The following is a 20,127-nucleotide window of genomic DNA, read 5'->3' as shown; positions in this document are numbered from 1 at the left end:
GAATTGATGACAACTTACACCAACAGCTTCTTGCATTAGAAGTACTGATCCAGCAAACCGAGAAGACATCTTGCGCGCCCTATGATGTGATAATGTCAGCTAGTAACATTACTAATGTCCATGGGATTTGGCCGAAACGTACGATTCCAATGGCGTGATAGGGTCGATGGTATTACTCGCAAAGAGGATCGGGAAGGACGTAGGCACGTTTAGTGCACTTATTTCGTCTGCATCAAACCTGGTTAGACTTTGTTTCTAATGTAGATGGCCACCCAATTTGCTGAAGACAATGTTTATAGAATGCCGAAAAGCAGAGAGAGACACAAGGGGTGTTGACTACCTTGGACTACCATGCTATCAGGCAAGTGCGGTCGGAATGATCGGCATAAGATACCTTCGAGGAATATGGGGTAGAGATCACCGATGTACTTGCTCTTGGAAGTCGTGTACTCCACCCAAATCTCGAACTCTTCTATGGTAGTAAGCCTGTTCCTCCGATAAGAATCGGTGCAAGTGATGGCGAGACGGGCGTCGGTTATAGAGTTTGACTGGTCATACATGCCCGCAAGAGCAGACACATTCCCACCCTCGGCCTGGTGTAGGATGTCGGCCATCCTTGGAAATAATGCTAGTGGGGTGTAGAGTGCGTTGAGAAACAGGGTCTTCAGGTCTGAAACTGTGACCATTGTTGGCAGGTCTGGACCTCCGACGCCGCTTAGCGGGACTGGATGGTTCTGGAGCTGACGGATGATGCCATCCATTCTTGCCGTGATGTTAGCCGGTGTGGGTCCCCAGAATGAGCACTTTTCAGGTCCTGCGGAATGACAGAAGGTTGAGAATGTTTCCATGGCTTCATCCATTTGATTAACATTGTCCGTCCAATAGTTGTTATAATATTGTTCTGCGTTCAGAACACCATCGAGTATCATTCTCCCAACGCGGTCAGGAAACAGAGAAGCGAAGGTGCTGCCGATGACAGTGCCGTAACTGATGCTATAGCACCACAGTTTAGCGTTTGATGGTGACTGACCGGCCAACTCAGCCTCGGCTTCGGTAAATGTGAGCAAATCATGGGCAACTGCTGGCGTAGTCACATAATATGAATGGGCTGACTTGCTCACGACAGCATTGTTGCACCACTCGCCGTAGATAGAGCTTGAATAATACTGTTCCTCAAGTGATGTTGAGGAGATATTAGTAGCGCCTGTTCTGTGCAGTTGATAGAAAGCTGATCTTGCTTTTGTGTCCCCCGAGAAGCAGTCGAGATGCAAGCCACTGTTATTCACCCCGCGAGGGTCAAAGGAGACGAAGTTGTACTGCTCTCCAAGCATCTGCCCGATGAGATCCTGGTATGTGAGGAGTAGGTCGACACCAGAACCACCCGGGCCGCCTAACGAAGTGTCAGTCCAGTCAAATGAAGTTCAGTCAATGTTGTATAATTGATAGAGTTGAGATTTTACCGGGGTTGAGTACAATGCTGGGAGATGCGACGGTGGCATTTTTGCCAGCCAGCTTGATGAAGGCAATCGACGTCGTGCCGAGACTTCTGTTTGAGTAATCCAAAGGAACTTCCAGTCTAGAGCAAGTAAAAGCATCGAAGCATGGTGTCCATGTGAGGTTGGCTGATGGTTCAATCTAGATGACTCGTCAAAAAATTGAAGGCCTTGGGCAATGAGGTACCGTAAAGTCCCAGACTCACATTGTCAAATCCATAGACCATACCCCGATCATGTAAGCTGTGGGCTTTCAATCCCAAGCTCATGAAAAGGATGAGCGGATTCACGAGTCGGTTCATTGTAATTTCTGGGGCTTCTCATTGATGTTTCTGTTCAGTTGCTTGCAAGAGCCAACACGATTGCGCTCTGGGATCTATTTATGCTGTTGAGGTTCCTTAGATAGTAGCATCATGTCTGATGGTTTCAATAGGCAGCTGGATTCCTCCCTTCAACTCACCATGCCTCTTGCTCAAATTCGCTCTGCTTGTACGAACCAGCCAATCAATATTCTTTTTTGGTCACCACAAGTATAACCAAGAAGGGTACAGAGAGGAGGATCTTACCCGTGTAAGTGTAGTTGAGATTTATGCTCTTGTCTGTATGTACACTTGCATCTTTAGTCGACCGAGCTACCATGATCACGACTTCTGCAGTCTCCTCCTTGTCCTAAATAGTTGAAGAGGAGGAGGCTCGCCTTCCTTGGCGCCCCGGTTGTACGAGCTAACCAATCAGTGTTTATTATGATAAGCACTAGTCTCTAGCAAGCAAGATATATGCCAATCAGAGTTCTTTCCAGGTGTCAGAGCCTCACAACAGATGAAGAAAGTAGAACCGAGTCGTATTGATCTCTATGTAAACCAAGATAGATCGTCACACTAAGGGCCCCGCATGTACGAACGAGCCAATCAACGCCTATCAGTAGAGTTAATGCCAATTGGTCAACTCCGTAGCTTTAGGCTACTTATCCAACCCTTCCTCATCACTGAGAAGCCTTCTTTTAAAATGCTAGTCTTTCTACAAGCTTCGTTCTTTGTACTCCGTACCGTCCACCTTTTCTCACACCGTGATGGACGGGATGAAGAACAAGAATACCAAGACGGGCAATCAAGCCTGGAGAAGAGAGCCTCGCAAGTGGGCTCCAAAGTCAAGATTAGGCTGTAAGACTTGCAAGTATGTCTTGACTTTACGTATTGCTACAGAACTATCAATTGTGCGAAAAGACTTGGAAACTGACATACGTCAGGATAAGACGAGTTAAATGCGATCTATCTCAACCTTCATGCTTGAAGTGCCTCTCTACCGGTCGCACCTGCGATGGCTATATTGAAATGCCCCTCGCTGTCAAGCCGGAGAAGACCGAGATGGATTCAACTCATTATCAGAATAGCTGCAAGAGTGACCACCCCTCTACCACGATCAGTACGTACGAGTCGAAGCAATGGCACTCGAAATACCATGGCATCATGTTGCAGAATCTCGGATCCTTTTTGATCTTACCCGTGACTGGGCCAACCCAGGCAGAGGCAATGTGCTTTTTCAACGATATTTCGATCAAGCATCTGAATGGATACCGCCCTTGCGAACCATGGCGGAACACTCTCATGTTCTTCTCTCAAACAGTGCCATCAGCGCGGCATGCTGCCATAGCTCTAGCCCTGATTCACCGAAACTACCTGGAGTGTCATTCTAATGGTCAGGTGTATCAACCGCCCGCCTTAAAGGACCGGCTACCGGATAAGGCTCCTTTGCTGCACTATAACCGCGCCATTCAACTTCTGCTCAACCCCGAAAGTGATGACAGCGCCGAAATAACAGCTGTCACGCTTTTGGTCTGTTATCTCTTTACCTGCTTTGATCATCTGGCGGGCGACGACGTACAAGCAATGAAACACCTGCGCGGAGGTGTGGCGCTCGCACGCAACACAACATTGAACTGCTGTACCTACGGCGACGCCCAATCCTCGGGCGTTCATACGACTATCTGCCAGGTGACACAGCAGATTCGCCGTCTTGACATGCAGGCCGCCATGTTTCTGGTCGACTGGACTCCAGCCAACATTCAAGAGACATCACTCTCCGACAGTACATTTTGGTCACTCGACCAAGCTGCCGACCACCTCCAGGTGCTCGTCGCTCAGGTAATGAGGCTGCGCAACACAGAGCAACAAATATCCCCGACGGGTACGATGTCTCCGTTACCGTCTTCACCCAAAGACATTGTTCTTGCGCAGTTGGGAACGTGGTCGAGACTCTTCGAAAACCTCCTGCAACAAGGCAGCCCCAGTGAGTCAGATGTTGCAACTCACCTTCTCGTATCGCTCCTGCGCTTACAACATACTATCGCGTGGACTCTCCTCCGTGGTTATGGACCTGGCAGAGAAATGGACTATGACAATTTCCTGCCCCAGTTCCAGCAATGCGTCGCATTGGCGGGCGAAGTAGCGGCGGCGCATCAGCGGTATTCGGGGTCAAGGCCGACTTTTACGCCAGAGATCGGATTTATCCCCGTTCTTTACATAATTGGGGTGAAGTGCCGACATCCTACGGTGCGTCGTGAGGTCTTGACTATTTTGCGACGGCAGCCAATACGGGAGGCGAGTTGGGACAGCATCTCTACTGCCGGGGTGGTTGAGCGGGTTATCGAAATTGAAGATGGTGCAGCTGGGGAACAGCAAATGGTACCGTATATGGAACAAATCCCCGTATGGCGGAGGATCGAAGCATTGTCTTATATACATATCCCATGTGGACAGTCTGCGGACAGGGTGGATATTACGTATACATTCTGCGGTCAGGAGGGAATACACGTTGAGTCGCTCATGATAGAACGGACAGAGCGTTATATCATGTCAAATAATTGATAACAGACAGTAGGCCGTGTTAAAGAGCTAAAGAGCAACTGCTTCTCGTCTGTACTTGACAATGTAGCTGGTTCCGTACCACAAACAGTTGCCTCGCTGTAAAATATATATCCACCACCGCACATGTAACTTGAACGCATGTAGACAGTACTATCGCCAAAATAAAACTAAAAACCTTATCCTAAGTCCGAACCATGTTCTTCGTTCTACGGACGATATAGCTTTTGTATTTTCTTTAGTGCAGCAGATACATGAGCATGGGATGTGGAGAAGGAGACTTCCGGTCCGAGAATGGCTAGATTAGGGCTACACTTCCAATGCGAAGAGTTTCGTCCAAACCTTACTCCCGGCCAATGTTTCCTAATTTTAAAACCCCACGTCTCATTTCCCTTGGCAGAGAAAGACAGGGCGAACTACAAGACAGATTTCGTTAGACCGTCAGGACCAAGGCTATCTATGTTGAGCCTTGACTCTGGCTAATCATTCGTCGAGATATACCCCAGATGATCGTAATTACCCCGCAAGTCCCAACATTTTAGGTATTCGAACAGTACATCATTGATTGTCTTGGCAAGCATGGCTCGAAGGCTGCCGTGGCATACCTTTTGATATATAAAAGGCCGACTCCTATCTATTCGATCTTTCTCAGTTCACTGCATAGTCACTTTCTCTTTACAAGTTGTAACACTTACAAGAAAAATCACCCCTACTGTGCCACTCCAGGCCAAACAGCCCGAAATGACTGAAAAACATGTCTTCCCTGAGGGCGAGCACATCGAAGCCTTGAAACCGAAACAAGGCATTACCGAAAGCGACGAGATTGAACAGACCGATAGTGGCGCGTATGTCTGTCACGTGGCTTTAACTGCCTACATTGGTGGCATGCTGTTCGGCTATGATACTGGGATTATTTCAGCCGTCCTCGTATACATAACAACAGTCTGGGTCATGCACTCTCCGCCAGTGAAAAGGCGATTACATCTCTCTGTTCAGCAGGGCCCTTCCTGGGCGCTATTATTGCCGACCTAACTGCTGACAAATATGGTCGCAAAGGGCCTATGTATGTGGGATTCGCTTTCTTTACCGTCGGGGCCATTATTCAGGCCTCGGGATATTCTGTACCGTAAATGGCAGTTGGCAGGTTGATTGTTGGCCTTGGGGTCGGGTCAGCAGCAATGATTGTGCCTGCATACATTGCCGAGATCGCTCCGATGAAATATCGCGGCCGTATGGTAGGACTGAACAATGTCAGTATTACCGGAGGCCAAGCGATCAGCTATGCCATAGGTGCTGCTTTCGCTTCTGTCCCTCACGGCTGGCGTTATATGGTCGGCCTGGGTGGTGTATCCTCCATTCTTTTAGCTATCCTCCTCCCTCTATGCCCAGAATCACCCCGTCAACTTATCTCCTATGGCAAAGTCGAGGAAGCCGCAAATGTCCTCCACAGGATCTTCAGCAATGCATCTGAAGAGCAGGTATCTGCCAAGATCCAACTGATTATCGAAACTGTCCAAGAGGCTCAGCTATCAACCCAGGGGCGCAGCCGGTGGGATATAGTCAAGGAACTAAACAGGAATCCTGCGCACTTTCGTGCCCTGGTGTGTGCTTGTAGATTGAGTGCGTTTTCATCTTATTTATTTCATCCTTCCTTTCTTCCTCTAGCTAACTCATTCTAGTGGCCATCTCCCAGATGTCCGGGTTCAACGTTTAAATGTACTACTCCGGCACATTATTCGCCCTAGTCGGCTTCTCCAACCCGGTAGCCGTAAATCTAGTCGTATCCGGCACAAACATGGTCAGCGCCTGCATAAACATGCCCCCAGTCGACCCCGTCGGCCGCCGCTGCCTCCTCGTCTCCACAGCCTGGGGCATGGCAGCCGGCCTCCTAGCAGTCGCCATCTCCTTCGTCTACATCCCTGTGAGCCTCGACACCCTAGAAGTACAAGACAACACCATCACCCCAACAGCAATAGTCGTCCTAGTCTTCATCATCTGGTTCGTCGCCTTCTACGGTGTCTCCTTTGGAAACACGGCGTGGATGAGCGCGGACTTTTTCTCGACGGAGGTTCGTGCCATCGGGACTATGTTTATGACTTGTTGTTGTTGGGGGTCGGATCTTATTGCTTCGTCGGCTTTCTTGTCGATGATGAAGGGGATTACGCCGTCCGGGGCGTTTGGGTTTTATGCGTGTCTGTGCTTTATTGGGTGGATTTTGATTATTTTCTTTCATCCGGAGATGTCGGGGTTGACGCTGGAGGAGTCGCAGGAGGTCTTTCAGCATGGGTTTGGGGTTAGATATGCTAGGCAGTTGAGGAAGGAGAGGAGACGGGGTGGTGAGTGAGCTTTGGTATACTGGGGTAGGTAGAGGAAGGAGATTACAGAGAGAATGTGTTTTTGTTGTGCAATAAGGGATTCATTATTTTCAATATGTGGAATACATTGTTTTTTTGGTTTGATATCTCAGTCTGGATATCCATTCGATTTAGCTCAAGTTGGCAAACCGGTGCACTTGTCATGGCCTTACATCGAAGCACTAAGATACGAAAGTACAAAGTGACCATCACGAATGCTGTCTTAGGTTCATGTACGAATATAGCGAATATTTCCTTCTGGGAAACAATGTTAGGCAGAGAATACAAATGTGATAATATAATATTGGGCATCTACGCTAATCCACCTCTGAAAGCGCTCCAACCTGGTCATTTCGGACAGCAAACGATCCTCCGACTGATTAAAATGCATAAGACGGTTACGTATATCTTCCTTACTACATCTGACTAATGTAAATACACCTCGTATCAAGTTATCTGAGACTTAGTTCACCTCCTTTGGGGGATTTGATGAAAACGTCTGTTTTAGGGGTTGTTCTGAGAGGCTCCAGCAAAAATGAAGTCAAGTCAGGCCTGATAGCCGTCAAAAATTAGTAAACAGGACTCCATGCAGGCCAAGAGTATATCATCCACCCAAATGCGCTAATCAACGATTCGTGAACCGCATGATGTCAGTTGGATGAACATTACTTTCCCTTTTCGTTTCTGTGCCGTAGAGGGAAATATTCCCCACTTGGAAGGTTTGATCCGCTCGTACCCGGAGAGGAAACATACCCCGTCTTCAGGGTTCCACTGCAGATCCCCCACAGTCTAGATTCGTATGGTTGACGATGGAGGGGGAAGTGTGTGTTGTCGTGGTTAAGACAAGTATTCCTAGATTAGTATCACGATGGAGGGGCAGTGGGACGGTTCTCTTGTGGGTTATTACTCCTTGCCTTCTGGATATAAGTAGGTGACAATCTTCTACACAACAACCTCGTAGACCACAAGTTCAGTGTATCACATAGGTCAACCACCATGTTATCTCTTGTCCTTGTTGCCCCATATGCCGCCGTCGGGGGGCTTTGTACCCTCCTATACTTTTTTGTCTTCCCCTTTATTGAGTATATCCGTGACCCGAAAGGTATAGTAGACTGACCACACAAACACAACTCACATCCAAAGCATCGTGACTAACCTAAGATCTCCAGGCCTCCGAAAATACCCCAACCTACACCCCATCTCAGGAATGTCCGTCCTCCCATTCATGTTCATGGCCTCCCGAGGCGCCCGATCGCAAGAACTGTCAGAACTACACAAAAAGTCCCCGGTAATACGGACAGGGCCCAACACACTCTCCTACGGAGATGTCCGCGCAATCAAGGATATCTACGGCCACAACACAAAAGCCAGCAAAGATCCATCCTACATCGTATCAGCCGGCACCCACTATCATCTAGCCGATGTGGTTGACCGAGCAGATCACGCCAGGAAGCGTAAGGTGCTGTCATCTGCCTACGCGCTTAAGAACTTGGAAACGTGGGAGTATAAAGTTAGTGACAAGATCGAGCGTTTGGTCAAGCACTTGGATAAATGCTGTACAGCAGCGCCGGTGTCAGGCGGTCGTGCTTTCGTGCCGAGCTCAGAGGATCTCACTGTGGATATCCGCGCGTGGATCAACTTCTTCACGCTGGATGCTATGGCTGATATTGGATTGTCCGAGAAACTGGGCTTTCTGGATAAAGGTAATGATATCTGCGTCGCCGAGCGCAAAGACGGCAGTACATTCGAATGTGGCTTGCGGGACGCTTTATACCCGCTCGCTATCAAGCAATGCATGGTTTTGTGGAACTACGAGTGGTTTCCCATCATAAACAAGCTGGTGGACGTGTTTCCCTATTTCCGGAATCTTCAGAAAAAGGGAGATGCCTGGGAACATATTATCTGGCGACGGTCAAGCGAACGTCTGCGTCGATACGAGGCAGGCGAGAAACTAAATGACTTCTTCCAAGCTCTGATGGAGGATAAAAACGGCAGGCCTAATAATCTTGAATTCGGCGAAATCGCCGCAGAAGTCAATATTATGATGAACGCGGGAACTGTGACTACAGCTATTGCCATCACCAACGTCCTCTATCAGCTTATTCGTCACCCAGAAGCCATGGCTAAACTCCGCGAAGAGATCGATGGGGTCTTGGGGCCAGATGAAATAGTTGCTTCTTATGACACCGTGAAGCATCTTCCTTACCTACGTGCCTGTCTAGACGAGTCATTGCGTATCTTGCCACCGACACCTCACGGCCTCCCACGACAGACGCCACCCGAGGGCATGGAGATCCTAGGCGAGTGGGTACCGGGAAATACCTTGGTCAGTATATCCGCATATGTCGCACACCACGACGAGTCGGTATTTCCGCAGCCGCACAAGTTCATTCCGGAACGATTCCTCGGTGAGGCTGGGAAGGAGTTGGGGCCGTACTTTATTACATTCTCTGCAGGCGCTCGCTCCTGTATCGGGAGGAATATCTCGTATCTGGAACAGACGAAGGCCCTGGCGACTCTGGTGCATCGGTATGACTTTGCGTTGCCGTATCCGGACTGGGAGCCGAAGCGGTTTGAGTCGATGAATCATATCTTGGGGGAGATGCCGATCAAGATCTGGCGGCGCAGTTTTGATGGCTAGTTTAAAGAGTATTTAGATTTCGACGAATATTAATGTTCAATGATGAAACGATGTGACCTTTAGTCTAGTTGACAGATAGTATTGTAAGACGTATCCTTTGGGGTGCTTCCTCCACACCCTTGTGAGTATGGAATCGGTTATCATATTTGTCTGGCAAGTTGGATAATATATGTCTATATCTGGAAAGACCGTGGCGTATTGGTAAAAGTGCTGCCAAGATGTTCACGTAAATACAGAAAGCATAACACGTCCCAAAACTCCCATGCTGCTATATATTTCTATGGTAAATACATTCCCTACATAAAGCTGGAGGTCAAGTACTCGAGTCCAGCCCAGAAAGCTCCCCCCATTGATGTTCCAGATGCCGCACCATCCAAGTCATACGCCAACCGACATCCTTTTTGACCCGTTCAAGAAAGCATAACGAACCACGTTGCTCAGCTGGGTGTCGTATCTTATATCCATCTAGCCCAATATGAGTTCGATGAGCGAGGGAAGGAAGGGGCTGGGAACGGATATCATTACAACGGTGCAAGAGATGACAGGACATGAAGTAACCGTTTGCCACTGGTTCATTAAACATGGATAGTCCGATGACCTGAACAATGTGTAATGCGACGGTCTTCTATGTAAACAGGAATACACTTAGCAACATGTTTGCAGAAGATGCGAAGAAAGGTTTACCTCGCCCACACGTCGCAACCGCGCGAGCTCATATTCGCTGGAGACACCTCAATGTGGATTAGACAGAGTGAGCAAAATACAACACGTATGATAATACTGTAGCGCGACCACTATCCTGTGTCAATACAACGTTCAAAATCATGTAGTGAGGAGTCCAGACGTGCTGAAGGAGACATGATCCACGACTCAGGAAAAGGTCTCTCATCACCGAAATCCGCTTCCTTGTATTGCAGTCGCTGCCAGCTCACAGGCCGTGACTGTTACCAATGCTCTACACTATCCGCTAGCTGTTGCCAATCCCGCTCGTTCACGCTTCTGTCCAGAGACTTAGGATATAGCTGGATAATTTTAGCACATAGGAAAATGGCTATGTTGGCATAGCCGGCGTCATCCTGGCGTTTGAACACAGTTGACCGCTCATAATTCGCCAGATTTAATTGCATGGCCTGGCATTGGACAATCGAGGCGTAGACGGCCACAGATATGAACCAGTGAAACAGAGGAGGTGATGGTCATATGGTTAGGAGGCCGGAATGGGAGGAACCTGACTTGGATCCACGCAGCGCTTTTGTATATAGAGATACAATCATGTCGTAGTTTATGTAATATTCTTAGGTGTAACGGCTAGTAGAATAACTCATCTTTGTGATTATATATATCTTTGTCACTGATTGGTTGCTGGGTAAAATTCTAGAGTAAGTCAGAGTTGTAGAGAAATGTACACCTGTGTAAGGGTATATCCAGGCCCATCCATTCCAAAAGACCAAAACATCACATCAATTTAAATGTAAGATTCAGATTGCTCTGGGTTCTATCTATATAGCTTACCGCCGATATTTGGCCTGTGGTTATTCAGACAACAGGGCGGGCAAGGCTAGTAGTCTAGCACACAAAGGGATGGCAAGTGTTGCCAAAATATAATGAAAGAATTAGTATCTAACTCTAATTCGATAGACAGGCAAGTCTTCAACGCCTGGATATAACTGGTGATAAGAATCTGGCTCCTTATTAGATAGTATATCAACGTGACATGTCATCATTGTGGACGATAACTAGTCTCAAATAGCAATTCCAAAGCCACTTCACATCACATCACATGTGCCTTAGAAGTAACGGAATCTGTCAACGCTTTCTCTCTATCATCTCTAGCCAGGACCTCCTCTCTCAAACCCCATCCCAAAGCAAACGTTGCTGCTGGTCCGACTAAGATAAGGCATAAAGGCAGAGCCAAAGCTATGTATAACCAGGGTAGATGTAGCTTCTTTTCTTTACTCACATTCTTTAACTCCAAGATAATCCAGATCACTGCGCTGCCGATACCTATTGTCTGGCCGTTCAGACTCGCCTCCAAAGACATAGAGAGGGGATGTCCAGTGGCCTCAAATTGCCTGCATACGGAGATGCCGCCCGAGATTAAAATTGTCAAAGCAAATGACGCCCTGATCCACGGCAGATCGGCTGTTGGACGTTGTATTCTGTCTTCAACAGTCGTATCCTGTATATAGCTGGACATGAAGCGATGCAGGAAGCTAAAAATAACCGGTATAAGGAGTAACTGAAGCGAAGACCATTGACAGCTCCAAGCCCATAGTGAGGGTACGTAGAAGCCAACTATCAGCGCAGGGATCATCGATTTGGCATATGATGATCGTATACAACGGCTGTCGGGAATGAGACGTTTCGATGCAGAGAACAGATAGTAGACAGTAAAGTAAGCGGGTACTGTTCTCCATAGGCCTACGCTTGAGTGGGCTAGTAGTGAAATGGGAAGGCACCTGGGGTGATGTTGAAATTAGATTTTCAGTATTCCAATAATATTTGGTGAAGAAGACTTACAAGCTCATGAATGTTATGGCGTTGCAAAGTCTTGCGCTCTCCATGGCCCAAATAGCCTGGAAAATTCCCAAGTCTGCAACCACAGAATAAACGTCCCAAGAGCTCGAAGCTGAGGACTTTCCCGGAGACGTAATGATGCTTAAGAATAAGCACATCAGAAGCGGGATGGTCCAAAGCAGACGGCCGGATGGTATAATGGGGGCCCCGATATAATGCCGTTTTCCAAACGGCATCGTCCCGGTGCGCTGACGTTCTGGTAGAGGTAGAAAAGATATGCATTCTCCACCCACGCCCATGTCTGATATGAGATCTGCAAAGGCGTCCATATAGTACTTGGAAAAGATTGGGCCGGTAATCTCATAGACCACATTATCAAGCGATTGCATCCGAATCACACTCTCTGAGAGCGTACAAATAAGCTTCATCCTAGGCTTGCTCGCAGTTGCCCAGGAGCTCAATCTGCTTTCGATATTTGGAAGCTGCTGTTTTTCTGGGATTTCCACAATTTCTATTATTGCATTGGCCAGGGTTGCGGCATCTTCTATCGCACAGCATCCTCCCTGGCCAAGATTGGGAGTCATCTAAAATCGGGTTAACAGAAATGGCCAATTGAAGTCATGTCAAATAGCTGAATAGTCGTACCTTGTGTACCGAGTCCCCGATACAAGCTACCCTTCCACAATTCCATCGTTTAAACATACCTTCTTCAAGAGGCAGCTGATTACATCGAATAGTTCGCTGGTATACCTCCTTAAATTGAACTCCTGCGCAGACGTATTTGTTCATCAAAAATGCAAGGCTATCTTCCAGTTGCGACGGATCGAAACGAAGAGCTTCTGAGGCGTAGTATGTTCTTTCCATCTTGACTCCAACAATCCAAAACACATGGTCCTTACAGCCAATAACAAGGACCGAAGCCCCCTTTACAAAGACATTGTGCATCTCTCCTTCTCTGATCCCTGTAACCGAGTATGAAATACCAAAGACACCGCGATATTGCATGACCATTCCTATATCAATTGTTAGCAACCATTGAAGCAGGGTACCATCAATTAGTGGAGATACCCTTATTTTCAGAGCGCAATGAATCTTTCGGCTGAATCGTTTCCATTTGTCGACTCATCTCTTTATGAATAATACTATGCACCCCATCGGCACCAACAACGATATCACCCGTGTAGGTAGACCCATCAAGGCACTGCACCGTTGCTTCAGTAGTGGATTGCTCCATCTTCACTACTTTTTTACCAGTTAGAACACGGCTCTTGTCAGGCAACTTATCCCAGAGCACGTGCAGTGTTTGCTGTCGCGTAAGGAAAATAACTGGGTATCCATGGCTACCATGTACTTAGCAACTGTATACACCACACAATCAGGGGAACATGGGAACCAACCGAACTTGAGATAGCTTAAAGGCTTCCGTGTAACCAAGTTGATGGCCTTTATCATTCCATGCATAGTTGTGGATTATGGGGGTTGCGAGTTCCGCAAGTTCATCCCACACACCGAGTTGGTCCAGGATCCGGTGGGCGTTACCGGTGAAGCCAATACTTGCGCCAACATTTGGAGCGATTTCCTCACGAGCCTCGAGAATGACAAAGTCAATTTTCTTGGCAGCTAAAGCATGGGCCAGAGTCAGGCCGGCGATTGAGCCGCCAACAATGACCACTCTAAATTTGTGAGGGTTTATGTCCCCCGAAATCGATCGCAATGTCATATTAACTGAGGCAATTGAAACAACCTAGGTTTAGGTTGGCGACCAGCATACGACTTATATTAAATACTTCTTATCCTCGGCCCGTCTTCTAACTCCTTTAGCTTTTCAATTGCCGGTCAATATACTTGAAAGGGTTTGGTTAATGCAGGACGGGGCGCCTAGCCTGAATGCAACGTGGTCCAATAGCATATCTTCGCATAAAGGTTCCGGGAATGTGGAGGCTAGTGGGTCGCCTGGATAATCAAACGATCTTGTACATAAATTTTCTGATGATCCCTGCTGCGTTAATGTAGACCAAAATCTTCTATCTTCTGCGTCGCTGGAGGTAGACTGGCAACACAGTCCGGTAGTCTCAGAGCGAAAGGAAACGCATGCTAGAAACATACTGGCAATGCAGGAATCCAGGCTTTTACTTTTCTGTAAGTGCCTGGTTGGCTTCATCAAGTCTGGTAGTTCGTAGGGTGTCGCTCTGCCATATGTCTTAGGGCGGCTCGCTGCCAACTGAGCATTTACCACCGAACAACCGGGTCTTCAGCCTCCGCTGTTGAATTTTCTCCGTCGCTTTGAAGTGCCTATAGATTAGTTATCATACCCGTGAAATTATAGAGGCAACGCATACCGTAGCCTTCTGATATGTGTGAAAATGCGAGACAACGTGTGTTAGCCGTTAATGTGCTTGTCGGCTTTTGTAGCAAGCAGGCTTTATCTTTGGGACCGCAGTGTCTTCGAGTCTAGCGTCACTATATCAATGAGCCTCTGAACCTGGCCTTGGAATAAACATGGCATATACCCAAAAAATGGACGTCTCTTATGAGAGACTGGCAAGGTACCCAGACCTCACATAACCAGATACCGAATAGGATTAAATAATGGTTACAATTCGAGAGCATTAACGTATGGCTTCTTATTTAACTGTGTTATCTGTAGATTAGCTCCAATTATGCCAAACATAATCACTGAACAACCTGGTGAGCCATGGAGTATTTGCGCCTCTATATCAGTAATGCCTTCCTCCCCGCTTCATATATGTCATTATTCATTGCTCTATTTCGGTATTACGGTAGGTATACCTTCCTATTTTCTGATCTAGATAGCTATGAGGGGTTCGATGGCATCTGATTGGTGGATAATCACAAGTGAGAATGGGTTTAAGAGCACTCAAATACAATAAGCATTAACCAACATACCCGAGTCATGTCCAACCAGATCCCCGGGAGTATTGGCAGTTTAAACGATTCAGGCTAATGCCATCTTATCTAGACAACCTGTTTTTCACGTACTAATAAGGTTGAAAAGACCTTATCGATAAACCTCAACGACAGCCAAGCTAAGATTAAACACACTTGTTAATCCTTCATACCGGTGCAACATGTCCACCTTCACAAACCCCATCATCCCCGGTTTCTATTCCGATCCATCATGTATCCGCGTAGGGGATGTCTTCTACATGGCCAACTCCAGCTTCCAGTTCTTCCCCGGCATCCCCATTCACAAGTCCAAGGATTTGATCAACTGGGAACTGATAGGGAACGCTATCAATCGGCCCTCTCAAATCTCCCTCAATCAAGCAACAACAAAGATAACAACGCATCGCGCCGAGAATTATTCACGGGTGGCATACACGCCCCGACCATTCGGTACCATAATGGTGTATTCTACATTGTTTGCACAAACCTCACCGACACAGCCAATATGCCAAGTAATACGGACTTTCACTCGTCGAACTTCATTCTAACAGCCATAGACCTCTCGGATCCAAATTCCTATAGCAAGCTTATCTACTTCGATTTTCATGGTATAGACCTAAGTCTCTTCTTCGATAAGAACGGGAAGGTTTATGTCCAGGGGAGCTGGATCTATGGATATGATCAGAATCCAGCGACGGTGATACGGCAGGCGGAAATTGATGTTGCCACTGGACAACTTCTCACTGGGGCTAGGGATATCTGGTCTGGTGCAACAGGAAAGGTGCCCGAGGGTCCACACGTCTATTACAAGGATGGATGGTATTATCTGCTGATTGCGGAGGGTGGGACTCACGCTCGACATAAAATTACTATGGCTCGGTCACGAAGTATCTGGGGTCCATTTGAAAGCGATCTAGCGAACCCTGTGTTGACGGCTGAGGGGTCAAGTGGAGTTGTTCAGTGTGTGGGACATGGGGACCTCGTCTATGATAAGGATGGGCAATGGTGGTGTGTGATGCTCGCGAGGCGGGAGTATGGGAATTTTTATCCGCTGGGAAGGGAGACGTTCCTGACAAGTGTTGAGTGGGTTGATGGGGAATTTCCTGTATTCAAGGATGTGAAAATTAAGCAGAGGACCAAACGGCAAGTTGCGAGAAAGACTGACACAAAATGGCCAGTGGGCGTTCATCTGAAGTCGATCAGTAGCATAGGATGTAGACGACGTTCGGGAGACATCTCCAATAGCAAGAACGAGTACCCCTCATAACAGACTGCCATTGATGGAAATTCATCGACCAATGTTGTCCAATGGCGTTATAGAAGCACAATATGGCGGAGACATAAGAGTTGCGGCGACGACGTGGTTGGTGGAATAGAGTATTTGATTAGTCCGAAGCTCAATACCAAGCTATGTGGACATGCCCAAGTAAACACTACTTCTATGTTAAAGATCTCCTAGGGAACATGTTGATTAGGCAGAGGATAAATTGACAAAATCAAACGCTCAGAGTAACAGGCAAATCCGTCTAAACTCATCTTCGAAGGATTCAGCGATCATGTCGCTCCAACCAAGGACGAGGACGTCTAAAAAGGTGGGAACGTCGGCATCTTATAACGGGCAGATATATTGGAGATACACATCATTGTCATGGCTATTATTTCTTGGTTCTTTTGCATTGGGATCTGTGTCGTTTCCTTGGCCTGGGGGCAACCATCTGGAGGAGATTATTCCTTCCCAGAAGCATGTCAAGCCTTAACGCCAGAAAACCCCCTTGAAGGCTGTCCAAAGAACACAATCCTCGTCTCCGCTCCGAATGAAAAGGCACACATCCGCACTATCTAAGGCGCCATCGACTCCCTCCCACATGATGACACGAGCCACACAGTCCTCATCCTTTCGGGAACCTATACGGAACAACTGAATATCACCCAGCCGGGGCCCCTGACACTGCTCGGGGAATCGAATAGCCCGCACAATGCCTCAACGAACTCTGTTCACGTCCGGTGGGCTGCAGCCACCGAGCAAGGAATCTACACGGACAATGTCTACACCAGCGTTCTGATCGTTGCGCCGACCCTCAACGCAAGTCTGACAGGGTCCGGACCCGAGGGCCTCGCCGTCCCAGATGGTACACCGTTCGGGTGTAGCGACTTCCGGACCTACAATATTGATTTCCGGAACGTCTACGCCGAATAGTCGGCCGGTCCTGCAAATGCATTGAGCTTCTCCCGTGCCAACGGCGGGTTCTATTATTCCGGGTTCTACAGTTACCAGGATACGGTATACGTTGGAAAATTGGGGAATGCTTATTTCCACTCCAGCATCGTGGCCAAACAGACTGATTTCCTGTACGGGTTTGGCACTGCATGGTTGGAACTGTGTGGCTTGGTGCTTCGGGGGTGTGGAGCTGGGATCACGGCTTGGAAGGGGACGAACACGACGTATCCCAATAAGTTCGGGGTTTATGTGCATGCCTCTTCAATCAATGCTGCGAATGCTTCCGTTGTGGTAGAGCAGAAGGGACGGTGTGCCCTCGGTAGACCCTGGAATAGTGGACATCGGAGTATATTTGCGGAGATTTACGAAGATGGCACGATTCAGGATAGTGGGTATGTGCTTTGGCAGGCGCCCATTACGGAGCAAACGCTCATGGGAGTGTATGAGAATATTGGGCCTGGATAGAATGTTGCAGCACGGCGGGAATACAATTATAGTGTGATATTAGACAAAGAAACGTGGGAAGAGTATAGCTCACCGGCAAAGGTGTTTCTAACTGAGGAGGGCACGCCGGGCAATGTTCAGTGGATTGATCAACGGATCCGGTGGTGGTAGTCTGGATTTCATATCAAGCGTCTACCATGTATACGGCACGGTATGTGTTGTGTAAACTGGGGCCTTTCTGGAGATGGCAATTCTCTAGCAAGCTTCTAAAGCCTTCTCATAAGCCCCTATACAGCACAATGCCTATTCGTACAGTACAAAGCTAAAACATTGTTTCAACAAGACGGGCTTGGCCTTGGCCGCCTTAGTCAATTGATCCGAGCCATGTGGGAAATGCTCGGTACTCCGTAGACGGGCAAGCTAAAAGACGACAACTGACTCATGCCTCAAAGGCGAGTCATGGTACGCTAATATGATGCGGGCTCTCTCAATGCCAGCTCTACCGTTTGGGTTAGCAACCACAATGTGAGCTTTTACAATGTCAACATTGAGAATACTTAAACAGATGGCCAGGTATGCCGCACGAAACACTCTACCATCGTTGAATCTGAAAGATTAATACTATATGACCTAGGCTGTTGCATGTACCGGTATTGGATTGCACCAAGGTTTTTACGGCTGTGGTTTCAAATCTTATCAAGATACCCTATACGCCAAGTCGGGCATGCAATATTACTCGGTTACTATATTGAAAGTGTGATAAATATCACTCATATTTAGAGTAAAGATGACTGACACTGGGAGCGTTGTAGGTGCGGTTGACTATATCTTCGGAGATGCTGCGGCTTGGTTTGGTGAATGTGTGTGTCCTTAGACAGCTCTGCCCAGTACATATTTCCATAAGTTAACTTTTCTGCTGTACTATAGGCACCATGATATCCTCAGGAGGAGGATACATCACCGCCAGTTCGCGAACCTACGGCACGGACCAAGCATAGTATGTTATTGATCACAGCGTGGTACGTTCAAAACAAATTCTTCGATAATAGGATACCTGTAGGACCATTACTCAAGAATTCTCAGATAACTGCGGCCGCCGGTGCCAGCGTCGATGGGAAGGTGTTCCTAGGAAGACCGTGGCGTCCCCTTGCCAGGGTGATCTACCAATACTCCACTTTAACTGGTGTCGTCCACCCCGAAGGCTAGGCACCAATGGCCGAAGGAGCTACACCGTATGTATTGTTCCTAGTGATAAATTGGGAAATGGTTGTTATTAACCTCTTGAGTAGGATTTCCATGGAGTATGAAAACACAGGCGCCGGGTCAAATACCTCTGTAAGACTCTATGAGACACCGGCATCTGCCACTATGGCCAAATCACAGCTCTGGGGTGGTGACACGGGATGGTATGATAAAGCATACTGAGTGTCGTGATGCCCTCTCGAGATTCATTGAACATTATTGAGTCATTCGCTATAGATAGAAACATTCGGCGTATTACGTTAATCATGGCTATTACAAACGAACCTGCATTTGAACACTACGGTCAAGTTTCCCCACCCCTTTGTTACTGTGCCGGTTGCTTGAAACAATAGTTTAATATGTGACACGGTGAGACAGAATCATAGTTAAGGTAAGGAGATGGAGGATCATCAACACAATGTTTGCGTCCTACAACCCGGATTCGACTTCGCCCAATATATGTCCACCGCGATTTTTCTCCATCTTGTTACCTTTGATATTTAGCAATTCGCTTCTATCACAACTCATGTCCCGTCACGCTATGAGAAGTGATGGGGTATTCCATATATCACATAGGCTATAGAGGACTGACTGAGATAATAGTAGAAGTCTGTAACTGATAAGTGTTGAGTTACTACTTTAAAATACCAAAGTACAAATTAACATATAAGTTGTAGACCGTCTATTATTCCAGCAAGGAATCGATCGGCCTAATTAATATCGCATAAGATCGAGTACTATTGTAATTTTATTGCGACTATTTCCCTCAACGGGTTTGAATATACATGCATATGAATATCGCCACGGCTACATCAAGTCAAACAGTGCACATGCAGTAATGATGAACTTCAACCGGGAAATGACTCTTAATATGTCAACTACCTCTCATCTTTCAAACGTCTCAACCGATCCAGGTCGATTTATCTGATACCACACCACTTGCTCTGACACTATGTAACTCTTCCTCCTTGACCTCCCGTTGAAGAAACGCTAAAAGATCATTTTTTGCTCATACTCCTCAGGCGACAAAGACAATAATTCTATATGCTCCTCCCGTATGAGCTTCCTTGCACTATCTTGGTTGTTCTCTTCCACTGCAAGCATTGCAAGCCTTCTTGCAGCTTCGTGAATCCCAGCGCTCCGCCGAGTCTCAATAATAATATCGGCGGTTTGCGACTCAATGTACTGCCGAGGATCGGTCCAGAGAGTATAAAATAGCACACCAGGTTCTTGAATGCAGGAAGGCTTATCAAGGACCACAGTAAAGAAGTGATGAGGCAACGGACGAATAGAAAAGTCACGGTTAATCAGAGGCAGGGCCCTCATGGTGGTACCCGGCTCAAACTCATGGGAGGCACCGACATCAAACCCGTTGGGCGGAGCGGATAAAAGAGAAGACAAGGAGGAGGAGCCAGGAATCCGGAACTCAAAGTAAATTGTTTTGGACGCA

The 20,127-nt window shown here is 47.4% G+C and overlaps 6 protein-coding genes across 6 annotated transcripts; 4 read left to right on the top strand and 2 right to left on the bottom strand.

Annotated features, from left to right (window-relative positions):
* Window positions 1-293: 293 nt before the first annotated feature.
* On the bottom strand, window positions 294-1,731 carry AO090113000044 (uncharacterized protein; the record flags this gene model as incomplete). The annotated part of the gene is made up of 3 exons (XM_023237784.1): window positions 294-1,390; window positions 1,461-1,576; window positions 1,700-1,731. The coding sequence occupies 3 exons, from the start codon at window positions 1,729-1,731 to the stop codon at window positions 294-296; spliced, it is 1,245 nt and encodes a 414-aa protein (XP_023092577.1).
* Window positions 1,732-2,959: 1,228 nt separating this feature from the next.
* AO090113000043 (uncharacterized protein) lies at window positions 2,960-4,357 on the top strand (the record flags this gene model as incomplete). Its single annotated transcript, XM_001824186.3, has 1 exon — window positions 2,960-4,357. One exon carries the CDS (start codon window positions 2,960-2,962, stop codon window positions 4,355-4,357), a length of 1,398 nt encoding a protein of 465 aa, XP_001824238.3.
* A 738-nt stretch (window positions 4,358-5,095) lies between these two features.
* Window positions 5,096-6,698, top strand: AO090113000042 (uncharacterized protein; the record flags this gene model as incomplete). Its single annotated transcript, XM_023237783.1, is given in 4 exon segments — window positions 5,096-5,281; window positions 5,329-5,480; window positions 5,499-5,974; window positions 6,100-6,698. 4 exon segments carry the CDS (start codon window positions 5,096-5,098, stop codon window positions 6,696-6,698), a joined length of 1,413 nt encoding a protein of 470 aa, XP_023092576.1.
* Window positions 6,699-7,704: 1,006 nt separating this feature from the next.
* AO090113000041 (cytochrome P450) lies at window positions 7,705-9,349 on the top strand (the record flags this gene model as incomplete). Its single annotated transcript, XM_001824184.1, has 2 exons — window positions 7,705-7,810; window positions 7,878-9,349. The coding sequence occupies 2 exons, from the start codon at window positions 7,705-7,707 to the stop codon at window positions 9,347-9,349; spliced, it is 1,578 nt and encodes a 525-aa protein (XP_001824236.1).
* A 2,516-nt stretch (window positions 9,350-11,865) lies between these two features.
* Window positions 11,866-13,586, bottom strand: AO090113000040 (FAD-dependent oxidoreductase; the record flags this gene model as incomplete). The annotated part of the gene is made up of 4 exons (XM_001824183.1): window positions 11,866-12,450; window positions 12,512-12,879; window positions 12,935-13,206; window positions 13,264-13,586. The coding sequence occupies 4 exons, from the start codon at window positions 13,584-13,586 to the stop codon at window positions 11,866-11,868; spliced, it is 1,548 nt and encodes a 515-aa protein (XP_001824235.1).
* A 2,835-nt stretch (window positions 13,587-16,421) lies between these two features.
* AO090113000039 (uncharacterized protein) lies at window positions 16,422-18,860 on the top strand (the record flags this gene model as incomplete). The annotated part of the gene is given in 13 exon segments (XM_023237782.1): window positions 16,422-16,554; window positions 16,618-16,955; window positions 16,971-17,431; window positions 17,556-17,646; window positions 17,708-17,749; window positions 17,804-17,897; window positions 18,001-18,008; window positions 18,070-18,191; window positions 18,216-18,295; window positions 18,363-18,432; window positions 18,451-18,454; window positions 18,510-18,623; window positions 18,642-18,860. 13 exon segments carry the CDS (start codon window positions 16,422-16,424, stop codon window positions 18,858-18,860), a joined length of 1,776 nt encoding a protein of 591 aa, XP_023092575.1.
* Window positions 18,861-20,127: the final 1,267 nt, after the last annotated feature.

The sequence above is a fragment of the Aspergillus oryzae genome, chromosome 5 (genome assembly GCF_000184455.2).
Source record: "Aspergillus oryzae RIB40 DNA, chromosome 5".
NCBI classification, from domain to species: domain Eukaryota; kingdom Fungi; phylum Ascomycota; class Eurotiomycetes; order Eurotiales; family Aspergillaceae; genus Aspergillus; species Aspergillus oryzae.
The sequence above is the reverse complement of the archived record's forward strand: the minus strand, read 5'-3'. Positions and strand labels throughout refer to the sequence as shown.